This window comes from Patagioenas fasciata, chromosome 12 (genome assembly GCF_037038585.1).
Source record: "Patagioenas fasciata isolate bPatFas1 chromosome 12, bPatFas1.hap1, whole genome shotgun sequence".
NCBI classification, from domain to species: Eukaryota; Metazoa; Chordata; class Aves; order Columbiformes; family Columbidae; genus Patagioenas; species Patagioenas fasciata.
Window position 1 is genome coordinate 25,639,711 of NC_092531.1, and position 15,153 is coordinate 25,654,863.

The 15,153-nt window shown below is 45.6% G+C and overlaps 1 protein-coding gene across 2 annotated transcripts in view; it reads right to left on the reverse strand.

The window, feature by feature from the left end:
* Positions 1–423: 423 nt before the first annotated feature.
* ATOSA (atos homolog A) overlaps positions 424–15,153 on the reverse strand; it is a 38,578-nt gene continuing 23,848 nt past the window's right edge. For both annotated transcript variants that reach the window (XM_065847185.2, XM_065847187.2), the window contains exons 2-12: positions 13,228–13,412; positions 12,211–12,413; positions 11,167–11,292; positions 9,077–10,916; positions 8,483–8,599; positions 7,550–7,629; positions 6,813–6,921; positions 5,817–5,975; positions 4,065–4,133; positions 3,078–3,277; positions 424–1,418 (exon numbers count right to left, since the gene is read on the reverse strand). In XM_065847185.2, coding sequence (XP_065703257.2) covers positions 1,265–1,418; positions 3,078–3,277; positions 4,065–4,133; positions 5,817–5,975; positions 6,813–6,921; positions 7,550–7,629; positions 8,483–8,599; positions 9,077–10,916; positions 11,167–11,292; positions 12,211–12,413; positions 13,228–13,412 — 3,242 coding nt within the window. In that variant the 3' untranslated portion in view covers positions 424–1,264. The remainder of the gene's footprint in view (positions 1,419–3,077; positions 3,278–4,064; positions 4,134–5,816; positions 5,976–6,812; positions 6,922–7,549; positions 7,630–8,482; positions 8,600–9,076; positions 10,917–11,166; positions 11,293–12,210; positions 12,414–13,227; positions 13,413–15,153) is intronic.

The window sequence follows — 15,153 nt, forward strand, 5'->3', positions numbered from 1 at the left end:
GTTCCTCCTTTCTCCAGTCTCCATCAGATAAGCGTGTTGTGCTCCAACACGAAGGTCACCTTTCCTGCCACTGGCACCCTCGAAACCCACAGCGGTGCAGAGAACAACATAACACCAAGGTCAGGCAGCTGGGAACCTCCCATTGCACAGCTTCATTCTCATCATTAGATATATACCTCAAATGTAATCAAATGCTTCTGACTTTATTCATCTCGGTCACACAGTTTAACACTTCGCATGAACTGTTCATCCGGCTGTGTTTTGTTCTAGGAATACACATGTTGGAAATACTGATGTGCCCAATGTAGCATTTTTAGTAGAACTTCCCATGGCCACCTAGTGGCCTAAATGGAACTGACCTATTAAAATACTTCGGATTACGTGAAGGTCCTCCTCATCTAAAAATAAAACAAAAAGTACAAGTTTCGTAGCTTTTGCATATATTTAAGATATAAATACTGATTTGTTTGCACAGTACATCCTTAAACACAATCTGGGAAATCAAATGGGGAGGGTGGGAACCCTGTGAGAAGAACTAAGAACAGAACACAAAATTAAAGTGACTCTCAAGGAAAGAAACTGAGGCAGCAAACTGTGAATCGAACCAGTGAGCTGAATGCACGAGTGCGTAAATAAATCCGCACTATGGTCGCAACTGTTATTACATCTGTACGTGAGGGAAAAACGCAAAGAAGGTACCATTAAAGAGAAAACAAGGAAAAAAGCTCAATGCTTGCATAGTATGAAATGTTATGGAAATTCACCTGCTGTCCCCATTTTCAACAACTTAAATGAATATCACTTAAAACATCGCACAGATTAAAGATATCTGTATATATTTCAGATTTCAATATTAATGCCAAAAATACATAGTATGATTTTACATAGGATTTATGCTACATTAGAACACTAAAGACAAACATCACTTGAGTATTAAATGAAACATTAAATATTAAATAACTGAAAAATAAAATAAAAAGTGTAAACACTAAACTAACTTGGGAATTTGCTATTGCAACACATCCAATGAAGTGGTTTGAAACGGTACAAAAAGATAAGTATGTTTCCAGTCTACTTGGAATACACAAAGCTCAGTCCAGAAACTCGCTGAAGGCGTCCAGGACCGCGCAGGAACCGTCCCATCCCGGCCCTCTGGAGCGCCCCCCTCATTCCTTTACGGACTGAGCTTCATCCTGCCAGCTCTGCTCATCTTCGCTGTAAGGAGCAAGCAATGGGAAAACGGATGCTTAGCCTGCCCCGTTTGCTAGCATCTCGGTGAAAACTGAGGGTTTGTTGGAGATTCAGTGTAAGATTTGAGTTCGTATGCAGCGCCGCTATCGACTTCCATGGATTTCCGAGAAAACAGGAGCCGTACATCTCTGTGGAGGTAGATCTTTCCAGATTTAGAACTCTGGAACCTGAGAAGAAACAAACAAAAGACTCATCTTTAAATATTATTGAATTAAGTGTGTTCCTTTGAGAGATGAATGCTAGAAAGCATTTGAACATGCAGAATTTGTCAGTTAAAATGGAAGGATACCCTAACATTTCCCATTTACATTGTTCCCATCACGAGCGCAGCGCGCAGCTTTGGAACGGCACGGAACGCCTGAAGTTCACGCTGCAGTTCTGTACGCTGGACATTAAAGTTCTCAGCAACACAGAAAGGCAAAATGTGCTTTTCAGTGAGAAGTCCTGAAAACGTCCAAAGGGTGCCCTAAACACACACAAACGGGACCGTTCAAATATCAACAAAGGCATATATACATATCAAATATCCAGTTCAGCACTCACACGCAGGCAGATTCCATTGCTCTATGAACGCACCGGTAAGGAGTTTCCTGCTGCTCGGTACCACGGGCCCGGTCTCAGTGCAGCTCCAGCCCCAGCAGTGCAGATCTCACACACACAGACAACAGCTTTTTGCACAGAACACCGAGCTGTTTCAGAGACTGTGGTTTACTGGCCCAGGCACCAACCAGCAGCCAATTCCCGGGCCCGTTGCTCTTTTGTGCTGCAGCTGAACAGCCTGGTCCAGGTCCTCCAGATCTGCCAGGAATGTGCCAGTTCCACTTTCCCCGAGATTTAACAACTATAGATAGAGCGCCTAGATTTGCATTTCAGAGAACTGTGTTCTATAGCCTCCATCTGGCGGAACTCCTTCATTTCCTTCCCTCAACCAGGAAAGGCAGGAGATCCTTAGGAACATTTCTTATGGTAACTGAACTTAATGTCATCATTACTACGCCACGGCAAGGGAGAAAAGCTATTGCTACCGTAATCGAAACAGCAATGCTATTGCTATTGTAATGACAAAATGATGCCGTTACAAACGCCCAGAGCGCAGTGCACACTGCATTATCACATGTATTACAGTTTGCACAGATTTTTAATAAGCGTTCACTCATTGACCCCACTGAAGCAAAAGTAATATCTCTGGAACAGACCTGGCCATAACCAGACTGAAATTCTGAGAGGTGGGAGAAAGACAACGACAGAAGATCCATCAAGGTTTAATTATCTGGGGCAGGCAGGTTGTAGAACGGATTCTGTGACACTGTAACTCAGACGAGTGCTGCAGAACAGCGCGTGGTCAGCCCCGGGGAACCCTCCTCTCCTGACACAGCTGCCGGCGTCCATCGCTGCTCACTCGCGCGGTGCTGCCGGGGTCCCAGTCCGTCCCAGCGGGCATGGGGAGAAGACTCTGTGCTATTCCACGTGCAGGACACTGGGCACCTTCTCTACTTCCATCCTTGGTTTTGGCTTTTGCCCACCTAACACCCACACTCACCATTTCCTGCAACCTCCAAAGCACATCGGCCCAGCCAGAACTAAATCTCTCTCACTAAGAAAAGAATTAAGCTTTACAAGGCTATACAAAATACTTCAATGCCAAGAAAGAGCTTTATACTTTGTTTCTCCCAAGCAGAATCTAAATTATTTATTAGCTGTTCTTCCTCTATTGTCCAGGTTAACAACAAATTTAAAAGCTGCTTTTTTTAAGTAAGTCTGTATACAAAAGGCTGGCTGGGTGGCTTTGCTTGTTTCCCTTTGTTTTTGAAAGGGCGAGGACTCACCTCAGATGGATGAGGTAGCGTAGCAGCCTTTCTTCAGTCTGGTGACTGTTTTCTTTGTTGGGAGTTCTCTTGATTTCTCGTCTCACGGGAACAGAGAAGGTCCTTTGCCGGAGGAATGTTTGATGATTAGCTGGCATTTCCCTCAAGTCGTAGATCACCACGAACATCTTCACCACAGTTTTGTTAGGGTTAAATAAGGTCTGAAAAGACAAGCGGTGTAATACGATACCCTTTAGAGATGACGAATTTAACAAGAAACAAACAAAACCAAAGAATCACAACACAAAAACACCAACCCCCCCAACTCCACCTGCCCAAACAGAGCCATACAGAACATCTCTGTAAAAACATCGTGCAGTTTTCTGTTTGTCAACAGTTATAATACTGAACATAATCTATTCTGGACCAGCAGTAGTATGTGAGCACTGTTGCTTTGATCTGCATCCCCATTTCTGTTTGTTTCCAGTCGCTTTTTGTCTGCGCTGTTTTCGCCCCTGGGAAGCGCAGTGCTGGGCTCCGCTCTTAATCCCGACACTACCAGTGGTGCCCTGGACTGGGGTCTTCAACGAAAGATGCAGATCATTGTTTCTAAGCAATGACTTACCTTCTGATTTCATTACAAAAAAGAGGTGCTGTTAAAGTGTTAGCAGATTTAGATACAACTGAGTATTTAATCTAAATCCCCTTTAAAGGATTTCAGAATTTGGGCTGTGGCCTAATTACTTCTCCATTACTTATTTGAAGCCACGGTGTCCCCAGCTGTTCTGAATCTCCAGTAACTGATCTGAGGTCTCTTCACAGCACTGGTGGGTTTGAAGGTTTGAAGGTCGGAGTCTCTTCTGTCCCAGGAATGACAGAGATCCCTGCAGCACCCACAGAGATTCACATTTCCACTGCTGGATTCGTGCTCCACCCCACAACCTCAGCCCCCGCGCGACTTCCTGGCCGTTAGTGGTGCCAGGGCACCCGGACCTGCGGAGCACGTACCACTTGGATTGTTCCTGAAGGCGGTACCCGATAACCCCTTTTACCAAGGGACTCTAAAGTAATCACACCCTAGAAAGAAAAGACACATTTAGTTCACGTGGAGGGATATAAACAGATAAAAATGTTCTATTCGTGTAATTGTATTTATTTGACAATCAGTAATGTATAAAAATTAAGAAGAAAAGGCAATACATGCATTTAAGATGCAATTAAAAATCAACAGTGCCTTACAGACGACAATAAGCTGTGCAATAAGGGGCACATTCTCCAAGTTTCCACATCTTCAAACTAGCAATGGAAGCCATGGTGAAACAGAACTTCCCTTTGAAAATGGCTGGTCAGGTAAAATGGAAGGATTGTCTCCTCCTTTCCAATTTCATATCACCTACAGTCACACCAACACTGCTCCAGATCCCACAGAACCCATTTCTGCTTTCCAAAGGCAGCAGATGCACTTAATCTTCCACTTCAGCCCCGGTGACGTCTGCTGTGCACCAGCCGTGCTGGACAGAGCACCCGGGCGTGGGCAACGCGCAGGGCACGGCTCCTGCACCCCACAGACCCAAACCCCAAACCAACACACAAAATGAGCCCGTAGCAGAGAAACCAGCTCTGCAAACAGAAACAATGGTTTTGATGATGGAGGCACTGTCCAAGTGTTGTACTCATCCTGGGAGACTGGGCCGTAACAGCACGTTTAGAACACGTGGAAAAGTCCGAAACAACGAAACCCAGCTAGGAAAATGAGCAATGCTACTTGAACCGTTTGAGGAACATCAGCACCCCTTCACCTCCCAAAAACCACATGAAACGATCTGGAAAGATGAAAGCAAAACAACAGATACTTCTTTGCAGAGGTTAAGAGAATCATACACAAGTTTAAAGTCCATTACTCAAAGTTTGAGTTACTCAAAGCCATTTCATTTTCTGAATCCTATTAAAGAAGGTGAGAAATACGGTAAGTGCTATGAATTTAAAATCTAAATATTGGGATAATCAGACATTCGATGCTTTACTTATACGTTTAAACAGACTATTTACCGTATTTTAGATAGATATACACACATATGAAAACCTCTAAAAATCAGATCTGTCAAGGCTGCGAGGTTCCTAAAGGGACTGAGGCTCCTTAGGAGGCATCCAGAACAAATGCAGCCATCTGATTCAATGCTAGCATACAAGACAGCTTTTGCTTTTTACAAGAAAGCACTTTTAGACTCTTAAACCATCATAGAAATGCAGAACAAGATGAGCACACAGACAGCGAGAGCAGCAGCACCCCAGCAGGCTGCGAGCACCGCGTCACGCCGGCTCAGCACCCGCGTTAGAACAAAGGGCTCAACGAGTTCTGAGCCCAAGGCTGGCACCAGCGATCACACCTTGGCCTGCACCCCAGCGCCCGCCAGCAGAGTTGCCCAGGGCAGCTGCTTGTTGGGACAACAAACCGGATCCCATTAAGTCCAGCTATTGCCTCACGGCCTATTTTAAGGTAGATGGATATAAAGAGATAGTGGGAGTTGATGACTCCAGTGTGGAGGGAGACAAATCTGTTCAGTACCCCAAGATGAGAGCAGCTGGATGGTGGGGCAGAGCAGCGGGAGGAAAAGGGACAGGAGAACTCCATCATAAGCACTTGAAATTAATCCAGATCCCTGCAAATTCCCACCTCGCTGAACCCTCTGCTCACCGAGCTCTTGTTCTTCACCTCCACCTATTAGAATTTACTTACAATAAATCCAACCACACGCTTACCATGTAAGGAGAGGGCGCGTTGTCGTCCGAAACGCTGTAGAACGACACCTCCACCGGCAGAGTCATGTGCGTGGGACAAAACACTCCGCTGGCTCCCACTTCGGCGGTGAAGCCCTCCACGACGCCCAGCGGGTCCAAGCGAAAATTCAGGACAGACTCCTGGAAAACACAGCACGTGCGGCTCATGGTGCGAACACCGCAAGTGAAATACAGCCAAACCAAGCAGCAGACAAGGCAACAAGTTTATACGAGGATTTTGCAAGGTGACCTGCCAAAAATCAACACTGGGGCAAAAATGATCAACAGCGGAACATTCAGCAAGATGATGGCGGCTTCAGAGAAACCGACATCCAAACCCAGTCTCCATCATCCCACCGAGACTGGTGCAGAAGCTCAGAGAATTCTGTTGCAGCAGGATCTACACGTTATTTTCCTTGACATATACTATCTGAAAAAAACAACCTGGAACTGGTACTTTCCTCAACGTATTCACTGCATATTTCACAAATGTGGAGTATGACAACCTGTTAACACACTCGATATTGGTTGTTGATACTTGCCTTGCTATATGAAGTGAAAAGCTGGAGGCTGCACTTAGCACACATTCTGTTTCCTGCACTGAATCAACACAGCTTTTGTGACATATTAAGGAGACTTTAGGAGTGAAACTGTAAATCCTTTTTTCTAGGTATATACACTATGAACACGGACAATCACGGGTGTTAACTCTCATCGGAGTCAACAGAACACCTCCTAACTTGCCCATAGTGGGAAACTTAAGTTGTAAGCAACTCATTGCGTCTGAATCTCTGAGATAGAAGATTTCTGAGGTGTGAAATTCGTGCCTTCACAGCTGGAAATTCAAACACATTTTCTTCAGTTTAATTATGAACTTTGACATTGTAATGAGACTGAATTATTCACAGAAATGCACTTTCAAAAGCACTACAGAAGAAGACTAAAAATACCACAAGAATTCCAGAGAATATGCAATACCTCGAAGTTTCCCAGAAGGCTCAGACTGGTCACTGGCGGAGCGCTGCAACTCAGAAATGGTTTCCCATGGCTCTCTGGATCACTGTCTCTGTTTATACATTGTTGTGGGCTATTAAAAGACAGAATAAATATAAAGGACAATCACATTTGCTTTTGTCTTCTGGGTATAAACAGCTCTAGAAAGAATCATTCACTCACTGTATTACAAAACGTTGTCCTAAAGAAGTAACAGTTGAACACTGCCTGGTAATACTTTAGCAAAACATTTTCTAGTTAACTGAAAAAACACTTTCCCAAGTTCCACATTACAAGGGATAAAGAGAATAAAACTTTAGGTTGTTCATTAACTCTACGAGCAGGAACCAAAGTATCAGATCAGTTATTCATTCCTATGCAGATATTTCTGTCTCATGTCCCGAACTTTCCAGAACCAAACCACCACACTAAAAGCTGTTGATGTTACACGTACTGATGTATAAAAGTTAAGTCCTGTGAACAAGTTAAGGCTCTTGTCAGTAACACTGATCTGAAGAACCAACAATGAGGATCTCTCTGTTTGACAACCCAAGCGTCTCGTGCAGCAGATCCAGCTGCGCCAGCGTGGAGCCTTCCCAAAAAACCACTCTTTTGAAAGACACCTCTATTTGCCTTTGCTGAGGCGCTTTGTTGTTGCACACAGGAATGCATTGACTTTGCCTCCCCCAAAATTCGTGATGGTTTTGGTCAGACAGACATACCTTCTCGCAGACAGACATTTCAGCTGCAGCAGTGATGAATCCAGATCAAAGCACCCGGACTGCGTTCTCCTCTGAGGAACCTCAACAGGGAATGAAGATGCTAATTTGAACCCGTAACTCTAGTCAAGGCAATTTTGCCAAGTACGCACAAGTCTGCCAAGAATTTTCATGACATTACAACACCATGAAAACAGAGCAGAATAGAGTAACTCCCATCTATTCTAAAATTATTAATGACAAGACTGTAAATTCTGATTAACAGGAAGTACTTAAAAAGCCTCACTCAAGAGGCTGACGTCTCTCTCGAATGGTACAGAACACAGTCATATATTGGCAAATTGACCATAACAATGTCCATCCAAGTTCCCTGAAACGTGACAGCCTTCACAGCACTGGAGCCCAAACCATATCATGTATTAATCACAGAACATCACTACCTCGGTAGTTCTAACTGGAACTGCCTGCTCTGAACTCCCAAGGACCCACCAAGCGCTGTACCACGTCCCCAGTGTCTGTCTCACCACAGCAGCTCTGTGTCACACCTCATCACGCAGTGACACCTCTGTAGTACAAACTGTTCACAGAAACAAAAGCTCTGGCATACTAATAACTCTCACAAAAATGGTGACAAAATACATTAGCTCATACTTAAAACACTGGTCTTCAAGAGGCTTTCTCTCCTGCTCTAAAATGGCACCAAAGCATTTTTTGCTATAGAATTTCCTGATGTCACCTTCTGTTAATCTTGATAGGATCTCAACAACTACTTCGTTAATGTTTTCTTTTCCAGAATTATTGTTCGACTTCATTTGAGTGTTAACTCCCACACACGCTTCACCTAGTTCAGTTTGTCAAGCTTTCTACCATACACAGGTATTAAAAGAGCAAAATACTTCCTTTCTGATTTAAATTGTCACTTTAACAATAACTTACAGGACTTGAAAGAAGAGGCAATCCAGTTCTGGGGTGAAAAGCCTTGGTTGAAGTCCCATCCAAGGATCGACAATTATGTTTCCGCCACGTATTTGTGTGTTTTAGAGATGGTGCTTTCTGCCGGCGAAACAAATGTACTGAAGATATCAATGGGATAATTCAATGGCCCACCCTGGTAATACTGCGCTTGCTGGAGCAGACAGCTTGTGAGCCACGCGGACCTGCACCATGTGGCATATTGTGAAATAACCCGTGTAAATTCCCCCTCACTCAGCCTACCAGCACAACAACTGCTCAGAGATCTCAGACCGCATTCACACACTGGTGTATCTACAAACAGACAGGATGCCTACTTGCCCATGGAAACGGTGGCTCTTAATGCAACTGCCATGAGCGAACAAGACAATGTTCTTCTCAACATTAAAATGAAGAAGGCATGGCCAAGTGCTGCTTCAGATCAAAACGACAATAGTAACATTCTGCTTCCTACAAAGTCAGAGTTACACCCTCTTCAGGTGGGTCCTTACCGGGCACAGGGCACGAGCTACCGGACTAAGAGCAGTGACTGCAATGAGTCCTTTCCCCCGTATTTACCTGCACGTCTGGGTTCCTCAGCCGCTCGCACCTCACCCCATCTTCTGCAGGTTTCTTCTGACAAGTGCTTTGGAAATCGAGGCCTATTGGGTCTTCGTTCTCATCACGTGCAGCTTTTGTTTTATCTTGCTTGGCTTTGTTTTTGTAACTGTCATGGTCTTTATTTAAATAGTTTTCAATACTAATGAGCTGAGTGTTCTGCTCATAAATACTTGGGGTTTTTGAGTCTTTAGATAAACACTTGAGCTCATGTTTGTGCAAAGAGTCGGATACCTGCATAACTGTTGCTTTTTTTGTACCTTCAAGTATTTTGCATTTATCCATCTGTAAATTGTTAAAACTGTCCGTGCCGTTATTCCCATTAACGATTATTCTTTCTTTAAGTTTATTTGTGCAAATCTGTTCATCGATGCTGCCGAAATTTGAACACTGTTTCATTCTATTGGTTACCTGGTCCTTCTGTGCATAACCAGAATGTATCGTTTCCGATTTATCTGGCAGTTCAGATTTATTTTCTTTACTCCACGACGACGGTGTGTGAGCGTTAGTGAACGCTTTATTTGCGGTCTGATGAAATGCATGTCGGACAGCCTCGCTGGGTTTTGCTAAAACCAATCTTCTTCTTGCCTGGAGTTTCAAAGCAGCCTTGGACTCTCCATCGCACCTGGAGGGGCTGACAGGGGTGTCGGGTGTCTTCGTCCTAGATTTACCGCTTTCTTCTAACACAGAAAAATCAGATTTAGCAAAAGAAACAGAAGACAGTTCCTTGTTTTTCTTCAGCAAATTTTCATCCTCAAACGTACTTCGGAAAATTTTTGAAGTAACTGGGCTCGTCTCCTGCACTTTGAGTGCATGTCCCGTAACATTGGACGTAGCTGGATCACAATGAATCAAGTGTTGGGCAATCCTCGCTATCACCTCCTGCCGCTCCTGGAGCAGCGAATCGATCAGCGGGTTGCTCTCCCCCGAGGGCTGATGGCCACTGTGGCTCGCTGGAACTCGGCCTTCGAGCAGCGGGACCTCTGGAATTGCTCTCGTTTTGCCTTCACCACCATCTTCTTGTATTGCATTGTTCGAGTTGGCAATAGAAACAGAGGGGGTTTCCTTGCCTTTCCTTGGCAAGCTTTTGTCTTCGTAAGTACTCCGAAAACCTTTGGGTGCAGACGAGCTGTTCTCATGCACGTTGAACGGACGCCCAGCAACAACGGGGGACGTGGCTGGATCGCAGTGAATCAAGTGCTGAGCGATCCTTGCGATGACTTCTTGTCGCTCCTGAAGCAAAGAGCCTATCAAAGGATTGGTTTCTCCCGTAGGCTGATGAGAGCAATGACTGTTCGGAACACGGGGATCGACTAGAGAAAAGGATTTAAAAGTTCTGACGGGTCTTTCATGAGATTGTGTCTTACTGTCTGCAGTGGCATTATAGCACTGAACCTTAGACTGCGAGGCCCCAAAGTCAGATCCAAGACCGGCTGATGGGTAAAGTTTTACATTTCTGATAGACGTAGTAAACTCCGGTGTCTTTCTTCCATTAAGCAAGCCCTCAGGTGTCACTGTCCACGTCTGTTTCCCCCAGAAGCGCTGCGGACTGGAGCTGCTGCACTGCTGAGCTGCACTGGACTCGCTGTGCTGATGTAACTTACGGTCTTGCACCCGCTTTTCATAAAAGCCGAGGTTGGTGTGAATACTGCAGGTCAGAACCGGGTAGTTCGACTGTCTGGGCAAGGACTGAACGCTGACTCTCAAGGCCACGTTGTGCGAAACGTTGGGAACAGGAAAGACGTGCTCGGTCGGCGTCTGGGAGAACGTCCATTGCAAGCCTGCGTCTGCAGCACTCACCCTGGAACACAGAAGGGCATTTACAGAAAGAGGCTTTAATTATCTACTTCATAAATTAATGTCTAAGAAAAAGCACTAGAGAAACCAGCCACTGCTGTACTTTGCGAAATATATGAATGCTGCCCAACCACCACAGTACTGGGCAACAACGTGGCACCTTCTGGAAGCACCAAACGGGAGGGAAGAATGGATTTCAGACAAGTTGGGACAACCTGCAAACAGCAAACGAGTCTTTTGCCCCCCAGACGTACCTATACAGAATGTTCCGGGGAACAGCACCATGCGAAACGCTCAGCCACGCGCTCAGCTGAGAGAAGAACACAAAGGAGCGAACAGCCAGCAAAAGGGTCTTCTCTTCAATAAATCGATCTCCGCTCCTAAAGCGCATTGAGAGAAACACAAGGATGCTGGTAAGAATATACACAGAGAACTGTCCGAACTACAACGAGGACGTCTGCAGATCTTTGTTCTGAAAATAAAACACAGCTGAATCGAGCAAAACAATGAAACTCCTCAAACATTTTGAAGAATACAGAGCCTGATTTGTTCTTATCTACATAATGATGTATACAATTTAGCATAAACAATGCATAAAAATTACCATTTCCAGCTAGGAGCATTTCATACTCTGCACTGCACAACATCCACTGTAGAAAGCACGAGTACAGGAAGACTAAGATTAAAAGATGCTTCGATTTCACTGGTAAATAGTGGTTTTCTTAGATCGGTCTGCAGGGCAAAGGGCCAGCTCAAAACTACTAACCCATTACTTTAGGGACTTGTTTCAGCTGGGATAGAGTTAATTTTCTTCCTGGTAGCTGATACAGTGACGTGTTTTGCATTGAATATGAGGAGAATGTCGATAATGCACAAGAACAGGGGAGGGGGCAGAGCCAGGACAGCTGACCCAAGTGGCCAAGGGCATATTCCACACCATATGACATCACACTCAGTGGGTGTTTTGTGGGAAAGGGGAGTGGGGGACATTTGGGGTGATGGTGTTTGACCTCCCAAGCAACCACTACATGTGATGGAGCCCGGCTGCCCTGGAGGTGGCCGAACACCTGCCTGTGGGAAGGGTGATCCCTTGTTTTGCTTTGCTCATGTGCATGGGTTTTGCTTCACCTGTTAAACTGCCTTTACCTCAGCCCACCCGTTCTCCCACTTTTACTCTTCGATTCTCTCCCCCATGCGCCGGGGCAGTGAGCGGGCGGCTGCGTGGGGCTGAGCTGCCGGCTGGGCTTAAACCACCACAATGTGACCAGATCCTCAGCTAATCCTAACATCCAACTTACTGTCGAGGAACTGGCTCCAAAATCCACCTTTCTAGCAGCAACGCATCTTGTTTGATTGCAGGATCATTTAAATCATTCCCCTCGGTGGTGGGCCCTTCATCACTATAGCAACAGTCTGGCAGCAGCATCACTTCGACCATGATTGGAATATTGTTCTTCCACAGCAGCACAACCTCAGATCGGGTTCTCCTGGCTTGGCGACACTGAGGGAAGGAAAAAATGTTAACACATGCAAATCATAAAATACCTGCCAGATTTAAATCTGCTTTTAAAACTTGTTCCAAAGCACCGGAAAAGGGTAGGGGTCCAGTTCTGTTAATTAGGTATCACCAAATCAGAGATAAGTTTCCAGAGTTATTAAGTGAAAAACCATTAACAGATCATTTATGGTTGCCATTTGAGCAACTTCTGTAGAAAAAGAGCTCATAAAAATACATTTCCCCAAGCACTACACTTGGCTACCTTGTACTTCTCTCCACAAGTCATCCTCTTGGCTAGACACTCTCAAGCAGTATCTTTATCAGTTCTGTGTCTTGGAGCAGGTTAACCTCTGCATGAATAACCTAAATTCACACAGTACTTAGACACTTTGACTTGAGAGATGGGATGCTCCAACCTTGCTCCAAAACAGACTAACCAGATTGGATGTGCTCATGCTTTTTAGATCACTAACTTTTCTTGAAAACCTGGAAAAGCAAAAAGTTAGGCAAGTCAGCCTATATTTTCTCAAAACAGACCAAAAATGCTAAGTATAGCACTTGTCATCTGCATAATAAAAGACTCACATAGGTGCTGCATGCAGGTAGTCATGCAGACTTTCACGTTCAAGGATAAAAGGCTTAATGATCTCTCATTTTAAGGACAGATCTATTATTAGCACAATACTGAATTACATACTCGTTTAAGCGTGGGGCTGACAGAAAGCAGTTGTTATTCGTGCTCAACCGTGAACACGCTGTGGTGTTCTCCGCTGACTTTAACCCCAGCACACATTTAGAGCGAAAGGTGCCGCGGTACCTGGGCCAGTTTGTCGCTGCACTCATGCTTGGCGGCCGGCGGCTGAGCCGACTGCGCCGGCGGGCAGTGCAGGCCCTCGGTCCGGCCCTTGATGGAGCGCTCGGGCGTTCGGCCCTCGGTGATCAGCAAAGCCAGGGAGACCAGGAACTCCTCCGCTTCATACTCGAAGTATTCATCCAAGGTATCTGCCATTTCAGAAAGAGAAAAGATATTGACATCTGTGTAACGAGCTTTCAGCTGTTGGCTGACCCTGCAGTTTGTTCCCATTTACACTATGGGAAATGGATCTTTGTATCAGGCTGGCTGCACTCCCCATAGGCCAAACCACCAGAAAACGCCTTTCTTATCTCAATGTTGTCACTACAAGCAGACAAGATGAGGAATACTCTGCAGAAATCTTCCCATAGTAACCGGTCAGTGCACCAGCTCTCAGCGGTGCTGGGAACAGCAGCTGTGTGAACCACAGCTGGGCACAGCTTCTCGAGGCTCTGGGGGGACAAGTTGAATGGCACGATGACTTGGCACCATAGAAAGAGAGGCCACAATACATCATAAAATACATTAAAAATTGAATAAGAAAAAATAGATTTACTTCTATTAGAAAAAGTGGGACACAATGTTCTTTCAGACTTCCATTGCGAGTCTTTCCTGCTGAGAGCAAGGCTTGCTTGAGAGGGCCATTTTTAGTTACCATTAGCACACGGGGAAGTTCCCGAGGAACACGCGGAGCATTCCTTGCTTTGTACCACGGTCAGTCTAAACTTGTGCAAAGAATCAGAACCCAACAGGTCTCCAGAGCCAAAGCAGCAGCCACGCTGCTCCTCATGAGGAGCTGGCGCGCTGGGCTCCGCAGAGGCAGGATGCGCCCGGCCCCGACCCCAGCGCGCCCAGTACAGCACCCTCCTCCTCTTCCTCCTCCTCCTCCTCCTCCTCCTCCTCCTCCTCCTCCTCCTCATCACGAGGACGCCACACACCATTCAAACAGATGTGAGATCGTGTCCTTCCCCTCTCTGCTTGGAATCAATTATCAAAACAATTTACTGAAGGAGTTACAGAAAAAATAATCTCTTATCTGAGAAAGCTAAAATACGCTCACTTCAAAGTCTATTTTAAGAGCAGCAAAGAAAAGCAGGTGGAGGCAAAGCTGTCAGCAGTTTGTTCTTTACCTTGATTTTTGTGTTCTAGGGGAACAAAAGCATATGACATCTTCAGTTTTAGCTGAAATGTCCCATGTCATCCACCAAAACAGAACTGCCACAGGGACAGAGTTCATTTCTAGTCATGGCTTGGTTATCATGCATAAAATACCTTTCCACTTGGGGAAAAAAAATAATAATTCAGAAGTCTTTTTTGTCTTCATTCCTTCATTCCCTAATGGCAGAGCATGTGGCAAACGTGGCAAGACAGACTTGGGATCCATACAAGACAGGATGCACAAAACAAAGGCTCCAATTAAATGTGCAGTGTGTGAAAACAGCTTTTGCACGCACACGTTGGCCCAGCCCAGGCTTGTACCAGCGACCCCAGGGCTCGCAGCCTCTTTGGAAGAACCTGCGTGAGCTAAGGAAGAGGAGTCGCCCGCGGGCCCCGCGAGGGAAGGGACCCCGGCCCGCAGCACCAGGGGCGGCCAGGACAAGAGCCCAGGACAGAGGGGTTCCCCGGGAGCCCCGTGTGGCACAGAACCACACATTAAACCCTCCGGCACGAGCTCAAACTGCCAGTCATCTGACGGGTGGCAGAAAATGACTAATAAAGGCTGCCTGAAAGATTAAAGGAATGGTAAATAGCAGAGAGCACAAGACACTTAGGCACTGATATGAGTCACCTGCAAATTAGGCACCTGCCTGTTTTTCCCTGGCTGAAGGTCTGGTGAACAATACGCAAGTCATATTAGGGACAGGGAAACGGGGTTTGGAAAGACCCTGA